The 16,600-nt window shown below is 41.3% G+C and overlaps 1 protein-coding gene across 1 annotated transcript in view; it reads right to left on the bottom strand.

Annotated features, from left to right (window-relative positions):
- The window catches only part of UNC80 (unc-80 homolog, NALCN channel complex subunit), a 170,622-nt gene that overhangs the window by 13,347 nt on the left and 140,675 nt on the right, over positions 1-16,600 (bottom strand). Inside the window, exons 52-59 of the mRNA XM_036319079.1 lie at positions 13,645-13,845; positions 11,401-11,524; positions 10,337-10,462; positions 9,003-9,126; positions 8,083-8,289; positions 5,069-5,253; positions 4,284-4,449; positions 2,734-2,913 (exon numbers count right to left, since the gene is read on the bottom strand). Of these exons, the coding sequence (XP_036174972.1) occupies positions 2,734-2,913; positions 4,284-4,449; positions 5,069-5,253; positions 8,083-8,289; positions 9,003-9,126; positions 10,337-10,462; positions 11,401-11,524; positions 13,645-13,845 (1,313 nt within the window). The remainder of the gene's footprint in view (positions 1-2,733; positions 2,914-4,283; positions 4,450-5,068; positions 5,254-8,082; positions 8,290-9,002; positions 9,127-10,336; positions 10,463-11,400; positions 11,525-13,644; positions 13,846-16,600) is intronic.

Below are 16,600 nucleotides of genomic sequence, written 5' to 3'. Positions count from 1 at the left end.
ATTTCTAATGAAAGTTATTTCAAGCCAAGACAGTGAATATAAAAAGTGCTAGAAATTGTAATTTGCTATATAATGATGGGTTGAAGTTGATTCTTATTATAGAATAGTATTTACTTTTTAGGTGCATGTACAGAGAAGCAAACTAGCAAATGTGCCTTAAAAATCATGAAAAAGTAGTAGGATAGAATTGTGATTCAAAGGCCTTTCAGCTCCTATTGGTCCCCCCCCCTTATTCAAACTAATATATCACTTAACACTTACACCCTCAATATTTGTCTCAATATTTGTTTGGTGACTAATCATGTGCTACCTTCCATTCTTCCATTAGAGAAAATGTTATTTCCTCTACAAGACCTCTAAGATTTTAGAGGGCAGAGAACATATCTTTCTCATACTTCCCTGTTCCTGCTGGATCTTAAAACAGGTTTGATGATTAAATGAAAAAACAGTTTAATTCAAAGCAGTCAACCCTCTAGCTTTCATAGCCCAGTTCATATAAATCAATACACACTCGCATCACAACCACACTACAACATTTGTTAGCAACCCTGCTTTCATTGGGATGATTGTGATGTCTGAGAGCAGAATATTAGCAAAAAATTTCACACTTGTCACTGTGTGAGCGTTGGCATTTGGTCAATGATGTTTCTGTTTATGTCTTCTCTACTCCTTCCTATTGCTTAGGTTATCTACTGATTCATAAGGGGACCTGTAAAATACCTTTAGCTCTTCTAAAGACAGGTTGTATCATTTCCCATCATTAAAAAACAAACTGCTGAGAGACTACCTCAAACATTAAAGAAAAATAGATATTACTTTAAGTTCTGAACTATTCCTAGGACTTAACAAATATTCAAATTGCTGATCCTTATCTCTCTCATTTCATTTTCTTGTTTTTTGTTTACCCCTTCAACATTTCCCTAATTACAGTTTTAGGAGTATTTCCACGAGCAGTGACCAGGGTGCATTAGAAACAAGTATGTCCATAGGCTGGGTGCAGGACAATATAATTATCACTTTGTTATCTGATTAACTCTGAAACTAAATCTGATAACATTATTCATAGGTGTTTTGACACAGCATTTATTTCTTCTCCTCTCACCCATTCCAACTCTAGTAGGCTGTTAGAACACATTCATTCTTCTTAATTAATTAAAATTCTGTCATCAGCTCCCATTCCCTCTATTTCATTTAGTTCAGGGCTTTTTGTTTTTGTTTGCTCTGAAGGGGCTCTGATAGAAGATTTAGATTCTGTTTTCATTCTTAAGGCATCCATTGACAGCACACTTCACTATAAATGTTACATCAGAGTGTGTTTAAAACACACTTGGAAAATAATCAATGCAATTTTAAAAAGCATTAAATAATAGTAGTATTTAATGGAACCTTTCACCTCTTATTTTTTAAAACCTGCTCCTACTCACTTTGCTATACACATCTGAAACTAATGCAGAATAATCATGAATGTGAAACAAATAAAAAACAAAAATGAAAAAAAAAGCACCCTACTCCTCATTTCACAACACCAAATCTTAAGCATATGCCTTAGAACAGTGGTTCTCAACCTTCTGGCCCTTTAAATACAGTTCCTCATGTTGTGACCCAACCATAAGATTATTTTCGTTGCTACTTCATAACTGTAATGTCGCTACTGTTATGAATCATAATGTAAATATCTGATATGCAGGATGGTCTTAGGTGACCCCTGTGAAAGGGTCGTTCGACTGCCAAAGGGGTCGCGACCCACAGGTTGAGAACCGCTGCCTTAGAAGCTCATGGGCTCTTTCAGTCACGGGTATTCCTTCCGAACAGCATGCTGGTTCACGTTCTAGATAGGATAGCCTGGTGGTCGGCAAACTCATTAGTCAACAGAGCCAAATATCAACAGTACAACGATTGAAATTTCTTTTGAGAGCCAAATTTTTTAAACCTAAACTATATAGGTAGGTACATTGTTATTAACTTAATTAGGGTACTCCTAAGGCTTAGGAAGAGCCACACTCAAGGGGCCAAAGAGCCGCAGTTTGCTGACCATGGGGATAGCCGACTGATCCCTTCTGAGTCCTGAACGTATCCACTGTTCACTTTTCCTTGCCCAATGGAATCATCTAAGGCAGTGGTTCTCAACCTTCCTAATGCCGCGACCCTTTAATACAGTTCCTCATGTTGTGGTGACCCTCAATTTCATTGTTACAAGTTGAACATAATTAAAGCATAGTGATCAATCACAAAAACAATATGCAATTATATATGTTTTCCGATGGTCTTAGGCGATCCCTGTGAAAGGGTCGTTCGACCCCCAAAGGGGTCGCGACCCACAGGTTGAGAACCGCTGATCTAAGGGGCTCAACCCTCTAAGCAAGATGGCCAGGAGACAGGAGCATAAACGCTTCCCTTAGTTACGTAAGCACAATTTAAATGAGCGCTAATGAAAAACAGCTGAATATATAAGCTCAAAGCAAAGATTTACTTTTTGCCTGAATTCCTCCCAGATGATCAAGTACATCAAGAAATTTGTAAGAAGAGCAGGCTGTAGGAATCATGGAATCAGCTACAGTTCCATTTTAAAACCTTGTTGTGAAAATGACCAGGGGGTCAGAACTGACAAGGGTTGGAAAGGCAGAAATCCTTCTCAAGCCCACACTGGCATGGCCAAGTTGTGTCACCTCCTGCCCCCTGCCTTCTCCCCCTACCCCCGTCCCCCCACCTGCCGGCTTCTGTGGGGCGACCTACTTTCCTCATCTTCCTCATCGGTCCGGCTCAGGGTGTCCTGCGAGGCCTGCTGGGATGGCTCGCTGTCCTGCTCCCAGACGGTGCCGGTGCCTGTGTTGGAGCGGGACATGGTGGCCAGGCTCAGGCGGTAGGCAGAGGTGGAGGTGCCCACGGTGCTGATGGATGTCTTGCCCTGGTAGGCTAGCGGGCGGGGAGACCAAAGGAAATCCTTGGTGAGGATCTTGAAAACAAGTGTTTGCTTCACACTCCTCCCTGAGCACTTGTATTTTTTAAGAAAAGTCAGTTAAATGGTGTGTCCCAGATGAATGACCTTTAAGACAAAGTAGCAAATGGGAAGTGAGAACATTTATTTTTTAAAGTGAAAAGTTAGAATTGGCCACTGTTATAAACTGAATAGTTTCCTGGTGGGAGCATGAAATTACCAACAATGTGAAATGCTTTGACATTGCTTCCTCTCTTAGTGTTTTTCAATTTCATTTTCCAAGGCTGGTAGAATGCAAATTAATTTTGACACGAATTGTAGCTTCCAACCTGGCAGATTTTACTGAGAAACATACCTCACCTGACACAAGCATCTGAAAGTAATAAATGTGTTGTCTGATGGAAACCTTACCAAAAAAAAAAAAAAAAAAAAAAAATCAGAATATATAATCAAACCGTTCTCTTATTCTCCTTTTCTGGAAATTACAATTTATAAAATACCCCCCAAGGTTCTATGTCAGATTCTTTTATTATAAAGCAGAATATTTGAATGGCTCTGTGGAAATTTCTCCAAGATTGTACTTGTCAAAATTTTTGTCTTTAACACTTTGCAAGCAACAATAAAAAAGCCACACACAGAATATTCCACTTATGGGTATGGACTGCCCTCTAATGGCAGATGATTTATTTTTCTTCCTCCGTAATCTGTTGTTCATCATTGTTATAAAAAAGCAAGCAATGTATTCCCAAAGAAAATACTTTGAAAAATATAAAGGAAGTATCTCCTCGTCTGCCAGCTCTGATTCAACCCTCTCTCCCTTCAGTTGGTGAAGGGTTCGAGGCTTTCTAATCAATCCTGCAGACCTGGCTTTAAGTCCCCTCCCTGTTGTCACTGGCATGTAAGTTACTGATCCTTTATCAGTCTGCTTCCTCATGCTATAAGTGGACTCTCAGTTAGACATCTTGTAGGTATTTGTGTGGATTAAATGAAATAACACCTATGAAATAATCTACCATAGAATAGATGCTCAATGCATGTGAGTCCCCCTTCTCCTTTCCAAAAAGGAAATGAAGGCACACACTTAAAATATATTTTCCCCAGTTAAACTAAAAAAAAAAAAGAAAAAGAAAGAAAAAAAAAGAAGCTTACCTACTGAAATAAATATCGCAAACAACGTTTAGAAAAGGAGTACAATAAAACCGATGATGTCCCTTTGATTGGTTTTGTTGTTGCCAATGATCGCATAGGCAAATCTGTCAGTGTTCCGAAATGGCTAACCCAAATGGTTCCGAAGAGAGCAGCGACCCGAAGAGTGGCATCTTTATTGGCCAAACCCATGCACACGCACCTGACCCACTGTGAACTGCCTCCTTCAGAATTTTCAGCTCATTGTTGAACTCGGCGATGAGGGAGCTCTTGCACAGAGGGCGGGGGATGAAGCGCCGCTCCAGCTGGTCAGCAATGTGCTGCCGGGCAGAAAGCTCGTCGTGATTCTCCGCTGGTTGGGCCAGAAGCTGGAAGGAAGGCGGAGATGCTCAGGGCCTCAATTTCCCCATCTGTTAAATGGGCTAATCATTGCACTTATTTCATAGTTGGTCGTGAGGGTTAACTAAGGTTATCCATATGAAGTTTATAGGACAGTGTTGACGTGCTTAATCAATACATTGCTTTGAATCACTGCCCCAGGAAATCGGGGCATGAGAAGAATAAAAGGTTAAAAAAAAAAGAAGAAAGGAATAAAATGGAATAGAATAGTGAGGGTCTCAGAGGACAAACATGCTTTAACTATCACATCTCTCTCTGTTTATTTAAAATCAGACCTCAGTCCTGCCACTAAAGAAAGAACATTTTCTAGATCACTCCTCAGGGTCAATTTTTTTGGGGGGAGCAGGAAGGGGGCAGGGAGGAAGTGAATGGGGAGGAAGCAAAGTTCTATAGGCTGTGAAGATTCTTCTAACATGAAATCTGATCCTCTGGGCTACACTTTTGAGCCGTTTCCTCCCCCAGCGTGATCTTAACAGGTCCTGCTAACTAGCTATGGTTCCTCCATGAACATCGCTGCTGTGGCCCTGAGTCGGGAGAGCAGCTCACTCCTGGGGCTGCCACTCCTGGAAGGAGACGCATGCAGCGCACCTTGCACTGGATGAACGGGCGCAGGAGCACGAAGATGGGTATTCGGGTCCGCACGATGAAGTCCAGGAAGTCCCACAGGGCCAGGCCTCCCACCTTCCGCAGGGCCATCTCCTTCACCTGGAGGCTCAGCCAGTACCACTGGCTCCCGAGCTGCCTCTCGAAGCAGACGAGAATCACCTTGAGAGCTTCACAGCAGGGAGAGAGAAGACGGAGCCTTGGTCTGGAGCTTCGGAGGAGCCCTGCCCGCCCCCAGCTGCCCAGCCCACCGCCCGCTATGCATCAGGATGTTTCTAAATTTCCAAACTCTCTCCATGATTCCCAAAACCTACACATACCCCTGAAAGAGTGAGAGTGTTCTGACACGAAGACAAACATTTGTGTGGTAGACATGTTTTCATTCTCAATCGGAGAGCACAGATATCTTTCTTAGGGGCATTTAAGTACTATTTTTGAAAAAGACATTGCAAAGCAGTTTGTAGAATTGAAAGGGAAATGTGTTCTACACATGATGTGTGGACACTATTTTGCTTTCCAAACATTTGGTCATGGTGGTGGCTTTCTGGTAATACCAGCATATCACCCACATCCTAAACTAAAACATGAGTGTTCTAAAGTATTTTCCTTTTAAGCATAGAAATAATATATTCTTGTTATTAAAAGTAACATCAAACCATGCAGAAATGCACAAAGCCAAAAACAAAAAAGTCCTTCCCCTCAGCTCTCTTTTGGACCCCACCCTGAACTGCTCTCTAGGGGGTAACCAGTAGGTGTGTTGGAATATATCCTTCCAGATTGAAAAACAACAACAAAAACTACCCCTCCTCCCTATCTGTCGTCCCCTCCCCCCCCACCGCCCCACCTCCATATTGTGCATCAGGACTATTACTAAGCTCTGTTGGGTTTCTTTCACAATATCTCTTCTTTTTCAGATTTTGGAAGCCATGTCATAATCTACTCCCCACTCCATCCCCCCCCCCCCCCCACACACACACAGAAAGGGGAATTCCCAGTGTGTCAGGACCAACCAGGATGCTATAAAGAAATCAAAGATTGGTGGGAGCTTGGTTGGCCACAGCCCTCCCCCCTGAGTCTGCCATGGGGCTGTCAAGGGGCCCTGGGCCTTCTTGATCATGACTGAAAGCCCATCTCAGCAACTAAAAGACACATAGATATTAACTCCCTAAAGTCCTCAAGAGTCACACACACCTTTCCCACCTATTTAGGGCATTTCCAGGAGAAAACCATGCTATGTAACAGAGTGAGATATTGTAAGATTCTTCTTTACCCACCACCCTCTTCAAAATCTCACTTTTCACAGCAACCACTCATCTCAATTCCTCTCCTCCTGCAACTAAACAAACAAACGATCAAAAAGCAACCCTGCTCTTCTCCTACCCTGATCCTGGTGACATTTCTACTGCTGTGTTCCCGCTGGCCTTTTCTGGGCTTCTGCCATTCCACTTCCACCTTCTCCTCCATCAGCTCAACACGCAAACAGAATAGCAAAGGGCTCAGGAGCAGGAACTCTGCTGCTAGATGGCCTGGACTTGCAATTTGGACCTGCCACTCCTTAACTGTGAGGCTTTAGGTAAGTGACTCAATCTTTCTGGGCCTTTAGCCTCTTTATCCCTAAAATGACACACTGGCTTCTTAGAGTTGTTATGAGGGTGCAACGTGATGATAATGTGAAGAATAGAAAACACCTCTGAGTGCACAGTAATGCTCAAATAAATGTAAAAATGAATTTAAAATATAGCTCCAGTAGCTTGGCGGAATGACCGCAGGAGCGGCCTTCATTAAAAAGGTAGAAACTGGAGAGAACTAAGAGTCACTTAAGCGTTTTCTGCTATCCTCATCTTAGACGTGAAGCCCTCTTTCTCCACATCCTCTCTATAATCCCAGACCTCACACAGGGCTTTGTCCCAGAGTCCGGAGTTTACCCGAACCCTGTATTCTCATGCCTCTGGCAGCCAAGCCCCACGTGGGTAGGGCTTATGCACACGCATCTTCCGTTTTTACCCCTTTTTAAATTCTCATTGTCAATCACATCATTTTCAAATACACCCCTTCATAATGCAGTCCATACACCGCACACATTCCCAACAGCAAGCACCTGGTTTTACAGGTGTATGTGTCCATCTTATTCTCCTCACCAAGACCTGCTTTGATGAATTGAAAATGTCAGACAAGATTTACTTAGCTTCCTCCTTTTGTGATTTTCTGCTGGCATGCCCCTGATTCTCAGTGCTGTGGCAAGAGTGGTCTTTCCCCCCTGGCTTAGGTTATTCAGGGCCAGAGAGTGGCTTTCCAGTAATGCATGGGTCAGGACCACGTGAAAGGCAGGGGCAGGGTGATGGGAAAGCAGGAGTGGAGGGGAAGGGAATTAGCAAGCTTACGGGAGAGCAAGATCACTGGAGTGAAGATCAAGATAGAGATTTAAGACCATATTGTAAGGGAAGAGAAACAGCTAGTAGGAGGCACAATATACGGCAAGGCCATATGTCTTGCTGTGCAGGATGTCGGCTGCCCAACTCTAGGGGCTCCATTCACACAGCTGACAGACCAATACATCCCACGAGCTGTGCAATGCAGTGTCCTCCCACACGAGGCTGAGCCGCGATCTGATAACAGTTAGGGATGATAGCCTCATTAGCGATCTCATGCTTAGTCAACAAGGAGGAATTCTCACTGCAGAAGCCTTCCTTACAGGCCCAGACGCTCTCACAGAAATGACCAAGCGATTTAGGCCTCACAGATATGAACAGACTGTTTTTGGACATGTGTTTATTGACAGAAACCAGGCTCTTTTGCAAGGGTGGTGCTTCTTGCTTGCTCAAGTGGAGTCTTTCAGTACTTTCCTGATGGAGGCCTTTAAAAATATATATTTTTTGAGTCAAAGTGGATGGTAGCTAAGTAGGTATGTATATTCATTTACATACACCTGCATACATACCTCTACATACACCTGTGTATCTACAGAGAGAGAAAAGAGGGGAGATGGAGAAAGAACCCACCTAGGTACGCAGCTTGGCTGGTGGACTCTGCCAGCCCTTCCCTGCGCAGGTCTTTCCCGACGTCCCCCGGGGTGGAGCAGTGAGCGGGGGAGCTCTCCAACATGAAGTTCTTGCTCCTGGACGTGCTGATGATCCGCGGAGGCAGGAGCACGTTGATGACTGTCTGCAGTAGCAGCTGCACCTCGGGCTGCTCCAGCCACGGGCTATCTGAGGGGCAGAGTTCGGGGAAGGGAAGTGGAAAGAAAAGCAAGTCACGAGGTAGACTTCCCACATCAGACACAGAACAACTCAGCTCTCTGTCCAATTCCAAACTAGAAATGCGGGTCTTTCCCCACAAAGTACAGCTTCCCCTATGGACAAGTGTTCCTGGTACTGTTTGCTCCATGGTCAGCGCCCAAGGGCTTGTGCTCTTAGCCAAATCTCCTGCTTACCATTCCAATCGCCTTTCCTTTTTCTGCTCAAATACTCATAATGTACAGTCTTTACATTTGATATAAACTTTCCTAAAAGAAAAATCCTCCCAAGAAGGACGAGTGATGAAACTATATTGGAATTTAATGGCAGTGGCAGGATTACACTAACCCCAGTGGCAGTAGGTTACATGGCCCGTTCATCTGTCAATTCATATAATACTGTACTTTAATTAATACCATTTTCTTAATTGAAACAATGGTCTCCTGATTTTTGCTGTACTGAAATGATTTTGAATACAACTGATCTTCTAAGAAATGGAGCAGAGAAAGTCTTGACCCAGGGTAGCTAAATTGAAAATGAAGGAAAATCTGTTTCCTAAGGTAACCTGTTTAAATCATTCAGATCGACTTCAGTGATGGCCTTTTTGGGAAAAAGAAAGAGAAATAAAACCTGACATTTAAGACAACGAAACAATGATAAATTTCCTTTAGTTAAATTAATCAGACCTTTGCTTCCAGATCCTACTGTGAGCACAAATGGGATGAGTAGGTTTAAAAGCATCCCTTCCCTTCGCTCTTGATTGGTGAATGGGGAGATCACATGGCTTAAAGGGAAATCTTCTTTTAAAGCCTGTGCAGCAATGATAGAAAAAGAGATTAATTGACCCCCATGCTCATGTTTGTTTTAATGCAGCATGACCGAGATGGTGACTCGCTGGTGGTTGCTCCTGTAAACTGAGTTCAATTGTCATCTGTGCAGCACCCAAGATTCACTCAAAACTGATACTTTACCATTATTTGCTTGGCATAACTGAGAGCTATATACCTAAAAAGCAATAACGTCTTGAATATTAAGTGAAAAATTATGGTCTGCTACAAAACAACCATATTTCCCCATTCGTTTTCTCCATGGGTCCGCCAATAAATAATTTCAGGACAAAAGGAAAGGAAGAAAATGAGAACTTGCCCCCGGATCCACTTGGAAGTCATTTAAAAGTCCTCTGACCCCTGCATAAGGCCTTCTCCAAGCCAGGAGGCAGTAGGTAATACAGAAAGAAAGAAATGATCTCTGTACCCAAATTATTGAAGTGTATCACTTTAGGGATTTCATTGTTTCCCTCTGCATGGGAGCCACAGTCCTTGCTTAATTTCTTTTCTATCATCTTCCCATTCTCTGGCTGATAGCCCACGAAGCATGGCTGTCAGACAATGAATGGGTCAGTTATCCATTTACATCAGTAGTATACTTCCCAAGATTTATCAGTCACAAACATCAGACACACAGAAAGAGGCAGGAGAATTTGCATTCTGCACTTGGGAATGATTTGCCTTGGGAATGATTATTCTAATTTTAAGAAATAAAATAGCTGGGAGAATGAAAAAAAGTACCCAGAATAGTCAATCCACAATCATTAAAGAAAATTAAAATATTCAAAGTCTAGTAATAACATTTGAAAGAACTGTATATTGCCATTCTTTCTACAAACAATTTAAAACCAGACTTTGAATATTACTCTCTTTTAATTAATAATTGTGTGCTGATTATCTGAGAACTATTATTTTCCTATGGTATATGCAACATTTTAAATGACTGAAGTGGTTCCTGAGGTTATGGTAGGACTGAACGACTCTGCTATTTTTGAGATCTCAAGAAGAATTACAGAAGCACAACTTAGGGCCAAGCTCAGGGCTGAGACTCCAAACTGTAAAAGTTTGGAGATGTTCACACTTCTGTTTCACAGATTTTGCCCAGCCTTTGCAGAAAACAAAAAGAGAACACCATGATCTGGTGCCTCGACCAGCAACTTAATGAGCGTGACAAACAGGTAAGGCAGTCACACCTGTATCTGCAATGCTACAAGCCGGACAACAGCTGTGCTGAAGGGCAGAGGTGGTGAGAGATAAGGGCTGAGATGAAGAAGGGGTAATCCATCAGCAACACTGGAAGGTCCTACCACTCCCATCACCTGAAATACAAACAGAGCACATGACCAGCCTTGGCTATTGCAATTTCATGCAACCATTGTAAGGGAGTGTCATTCAATAATAATAATAATTTGAAGGTTGGGCATGTTACTTTCAATCTGTTCTTGTTGCCTTCTTCTGAAGGCATGTAATGTCTGGAGTCAGCTCAAACATAACACTGGATTCAGCCAAGGTTTTGTAGAATGTTGTTTACAGCTAACTATGTAAATAATGAGAGATGAGTCCCAAAACTATTCTAATCAGGAGACTGGACATACTTACTTGTGGATTCAAAGGAATGCAGTCAACATTTTTTTGATGGAGCAAGTACTGACAACAATGAGGATGGCAAGAGCTCTAGTTGCACTAGGCATTCCAGCTACAGACTTATTGCTCAACTAGTTAAGCAGCAGATCCCATTCAATGAAATGCTCTAACATGGTTTCCACATCGTACAAAACCTTGTCAGGACCCGACTCTAGATATTACATAAATAATACAAAATTTGTTTTTCTTCACATAAATCCTAGACTGGCCAACTCAGAGCGTCATTTTGCACGAAAAAAAGAAAAAAAAATCCTCTTAGTATTTGAAACTCGCCCACCCCAGGCTATCTCAATTTCCAGCCAATCGTGTGGTCTCCGCCACCCCACTCTCCAACTGGCAGCCCTCAACTCTCAGCGCAACTTGAAGAGGTGAACTGTCAAAGTAGTGTGTGGGAAGCAGCACGCCAAAATCCCATCTGTGTCAGGACGGGCCCCTGCATCTCCCCACGCACCACCTTGAAAGGTACCTCACTATTTTCAGTGTCACCTGAGCCGTCTGTTTTCATGGGTAGGTAGGGGCACAAAGTGGTTGACCTGTAAATCTTCAATTCAGAGAAGTCAATAGCAGAGTTAAATTGTGCAAAATTTCATAAGATTGCCACTTGGCTACTCACCAGATTGACACAGACATTGATCAGTGACCTAAGGTGAGGCAGGAAGGATATGATTGGCTGCCTCTGCAGTGTCAAACAAACCCCTTCAATCAAATTGCTGGCAGGCTCCCACTCAACCTGTCGCCTGGAATACAATACAGGAGCCATTAGCAGCGTGGCTCCCTTCTGGGGACAGTCTGAAACAGGTGAATGAGACAGTGATTCTGACGCCATCTAAGACGGGATGGGTGTCTGAGACAACAAAGCACTTCACATGGGATGAAGTTTACCCAGTTGTTCCAAAAGCACAGAGCACACTGGGAAGGGAAGGAGATACTGAAAACGTGGCAGAGGCACTCCTGCCCCACTTGACTAATGAGACAAAATCTATCGAAGAAAAAGACAGAGATGATGAATGGGTTGCATTTGTAGTTCCCTATTTTTACTTTGAAGAGAGGGTAGGAGACTACCATTTTAGGAAACCATCACAGGGGTAATTACCCTCAACAGAACTCATCTGGCCCCAGGTTGCATTTCTGAAATCTCTCTAGCAGAGTACAGTTGATCTCATCAGCTTTCCAACCAGACTACTCTTACTTGAACTTTTATGGCCTAACTCCTGCCAAAAAAGGTCACATTAGAGTAAAATAGTTTATTTTAAAAGTATTCTTTCTTGCCCTAAGAAATGATACTTTTTGGCTACTTACTTTGGTAATATTAAAGGTAGTATACATAACCCAATTAAATGAACACAGGATTTTCAGTAATAAAAGTCAGTTCAGTCTGCAATTGCCATAACAAATAAACAGGTTGGGCTTTACTGCTATCAATACTATTTCCAAATATTATCCTGGATATAATTTCTAGGCTTACATTTCTTACCAAAATGAGGTATCTGCAATGACAAAATGGAAATGTTCATAAATGGGAAGATATTGACATTTATGATGTCTGAGTAACTTACAGGTCAGGTTCAATCAACATTACTCTTGTTGAATTGAGATCACCTGAAGAAATTAAGTCCAAGGCAATCCCAAATTCACTGCATGCACCCCAAGAAGACTGCCTATAATTGACCAAGTCTAAGCATTAATCCAGAAATCTACTTTTATGAAGCATGATGTATTTAATAATTGGTTTAGTTATAGGACAAATGAGTCAGCCTATGGGTATGTTTAACATCGTTAGATAAAAAATTATTTAAGAAAAATAATTTATTTGATACACTCTTGTAGGACTTATAAGACTTTGGTCATTTGCCAATAGGCACAAGTGTTCTATTGGGACCACTAAAGAAAATAGGAGTGCTTTAAAGACAAGTATTTTCATGCCACTGATAATATAATGCATAGGCATTCATCATCATGAGCTAATATAGGAACAACCATTCATTATTAGAGTAAAATCTTTCTATTTCTTTCTTAAAATAAATTCAATAATTTCTGTGGCTGCATGAATGAAGAAGAGCACAGGCTAAAACCTGGAAAAGCTCTGACACACTGAACACTAAGTGCTACAAACTCTCGAGGCAAGAATTGCACTAATTTTGGATTTGGTTTAAAGGGACAGAAAATATACTCACTAACCCAAACTTGAAAATTCCAAGTTAGAGGGTTCATTCGCATTATCAATCGAGCTATCTGCTCACTATGGCTATACGTGTCCACGCTGCGCTCAGATCTCAGGTGGACTGGGTCAGAGGCATCTGCTCACAGGAAGGCTACCAAAGGGCATTTCAGGCCACTGAACGGAGATTAGGTGGTAATAATGTCCATTGAGTAGCCCTGAATTAGGCGAAAAGTTAAAAAGTAGGTATTTGTGATCAATCCTAGGATTTTTTAAAGCTGCTGGTTGCCTATTATTGTAAAGCTTGGCTTTTCTCTACACTGGTACCTAAAATATCATGTTAAATCCAGTATTTTTTTGAACATCAAATTAATTTTTCTTCTTTCCTTAGTTGTTTATTTACAAGGCATATCCTGCTTTACTTCAAAAGTAACTGAAGGATACACATCAAATTCCTATGTGTGTCAGCTTAGAAACAACAAGAATTTTCATGACAAATATATATATTTTGAAAATGTTATTTCTTAAAATATAGACCCTGCTACTTATGCATTCATAAATCTAATTAGTTATGCACATATTCCAAAAGAAAACTTTCAAGCCAATCCTTCAACTCCAGATTGATCCAACACCTTAAAAATGGACAAAGCCTAACTTTGAGGATTGCAGTATCAACAGCTGAGTAGGAGGTCTCCTCACCTCAAAGTAGGCATCTTATGAATTTTGTTGAACATTCTATCCAATCTCTTTAAAATGAGGATAAGGGCCGGCCTCACTGCCTCGGCTGTCCAGTCGGTAATTGGTAGCATCTCCATGATGTAGCGTCGAAGCCCCCGGCTCTCCATCGTCTGCGTGTCGTATGGTGCCAGCTTCAGAAGGGAGTGAGCAATTTCTGCCAACCTGAAATGGGTTTTGTTCTTAGGCATAAGCTTAGAATGCCACAAGGAAATTTTTTTAAACACAGCATCATGCTAATCACCCTCCTTCCAACACACCAAATCCCTGCACTAAGAACATTTTGGCACATTATCTCATAATTTTGAAATAAATTTTTAAAAACAACAAATCAGAATAAAATAAGGCCTATATATTTTACTTGTTTGATATGTCTCCTAAGTCTTCTTAATTTGTAGGTTCCCCCTTTCCTGCTCTTTTTTTTGACATCTTATAATTTATTTGTTGAAGTAATTAGCTGTTTCCTGCATCCTGGATTCTGCTGATGAAATTTCCATAGTTTCATTTAATATATTCCATGACCCTCATATTTAATTCAATTGGTAGTTAGGGGGGAGGCTAGAGGCAAGGTTAGATTAGGTATTGACTTTCTGGAGGTGTACTTCACAGGTGATGTATACTTTTTTTAAAAATATTTTTATTGATTTCAGAGAGGAAGGAAGTGGGAGAGAGAGATAGAAACATCAAAGATGAGAGAGAATCATTGATTGGCTGCCTCCTGCACACCCTACACTGGGGATAGAGGCCACAACCCAGGCATGTGCCCTGATCCAGAACCGAATGTGACCTCCTGGGTCATAGGTTGATGCTCAATCACTGAGCCACACCGGTCAGGCACTGATGTGTACTTTCATCAGGAGGTACATGATCCTAGTTGTCACTCTTTTTAATTAATGGCTGCCATCATTAATTACACAGATCCACTAATTCATTAGAAGTAGTACAATGGTAATATTTCCATCATTCCTTTTTTTCATGCACTAACTATAGCATCTTAATAAGGAGAAATTTCCTTTTGATTACTACAAGAGAGACAAGATAAATGCTCGAAAGGGTCTACAGTTTAAGAGCTCCCCAGGAGACTCTGATGCTCACTCTGGTGTAGGATTCACAGCCAAGCCACTGCGTCCCTAACACTCGGGTTGCTCTACAACCGCCCCATCTGACTAGCACGTGGATGAAGAACTCACTGCCAGACAAGGCAGCTCATCCCATCTTTGGGGGTCCACACCGTGAGAAGCTCTCCTCATAGTAGGTCTCCAACTTCCCTCAGTCTTTCTCCTATTTTAACCTGGAAGCAGGAATTCAATCCATCTTCTCCATGGCAACCCTTTATTGGCAAGAAACAGTTATGGTCTCTTCATCCTCACTTGTTCTCTTTCCAGACGGAACATGCACATAGCCCTTCTGGAAACTGTGGATGAATGTGCATCTTTTAAAGAAATCATTTAAAACACCCTGTACATTCCTTTATCTCTTTCTCACAAATGTGCCAAGCAAAAACAATTCTTTGCTTTTTAGGTGGTGTGTGTGACAGATAAGAGTGTATCTATATGTCCATATTTCTTTTCCTTTGTTATTTTACAGATAACATTGGGAAACAACCATCATATTTTAAGCTTGGAAACAATATTTAGAGCTGAATTTGAGTCATTTTACAAATTATTACCTGAATTTCTCTAATATTGGTCATGTTACAAAATGAAGTTGCTTTGAGCATAAAATAAAAATTTTCCTTTAATACAATCTTTGCTGTACTATTGCATGAATAATTTATTGATTAAAATGTTTCTAGGACCCTTTTTCAATCAGAACAGAAGGGATTTTTCTCATTGAGCGGGAGAGGGAGAAAAAAAAGAGCGAGAGGGAGAATAGGGGAGAAGTAGGGAGGGGAGGAGAGAGAATATTTGCAGATCTGACTATCCTGCTGTCCAATTGCTTTGCAGCTCTTAGGTTGGCAAATTTGGCAATAAATTCAATTCCCCTAGGGCAGAGACTCTAGCTCATCAAGAATATTTTTCCTGAGAGCCGAGCAGTCAACGAACCATATTCAGGAGTATAGATTGCCTCAACACTGCTTCTTGGCTCTTTGTCTGGAATCAAACACTTCTTGCAAATATGTTCTCTTTTCTATCACCTCATTCCTCTTTTTTAAAAATCACCCCTCTCTCCTTGAGTGATACTATCCATTCTTATGACCTATATGCTCACAATTCCAAAATAAATATGTTTAGCTCTGACTTCTACATATATCCAAATGTGTATTTAATTTATAAGAGAAAACCTTGATTATAACCTTTGATTGGTGTAAGGTTAAAGTATATGGATCTGCTCCTACTCAGCCATATAGAATATCTCTGTTGGCCAGCGAGCATGGTAGGTCCATTTTTATTAAAATCTAGTTGTGCAAAACTGCATGAATAGAGGACATTTAGTCTAACTATTCCCTGGTGGTGTACATTTTGCCTACCCTCCAATAGGTAGATCCATGCCATAAAATAACTTGAATGAGATCTCCTGGCTCCAGACAGGTTGCTCTTGCTGACCTGCATTATGACATCATGCCAACTTTCAGTACTGACAGGCGTCCAGCCAAGTGAAACTGGCACTTTATCTACTAAGGGCTGTTGTTGAAGACATTGCTCATCACACCACTCTTTCCTTTTAATAAACAACAACCAGAAGACATTTATTGTTCTTTGTATTTTTTTAAAAAGTGATGTATTACCAAACACCTAGTTTTTTTTAAATCTTATTGACACTATGATTTTTTTTAACTGACCATTCACTCTTCATTGCTTTGATAACTCAGAAACTCAAAGTCAAAGTTATGGTTCATGAAGGACATCTAATATGATCGAGTCACATAGATTTCACATGTTAATCTTATCAAAGACATAATTATACACCTGATCATTTT

Source organism: Myotis myotis, unplaced genomic scaffold (genome assembly GCF_014108235.1).
Source record: "Myotis myotis isolate mMyoMyo1 unplaced genomic scaffold, mMyoMyo1.p scaffold_m19_p_8, whole genome shotgun sequence".
Taxonomy (NCBI): Eukaryota; Metazoa; Chordata; class Mammalia; order Chiroptera; family Vespertilionidae; genus Myotis; species Myotis myotis.
This window is presented reverse-complemented; position numbering and strand designations above follow the sequence as displayed.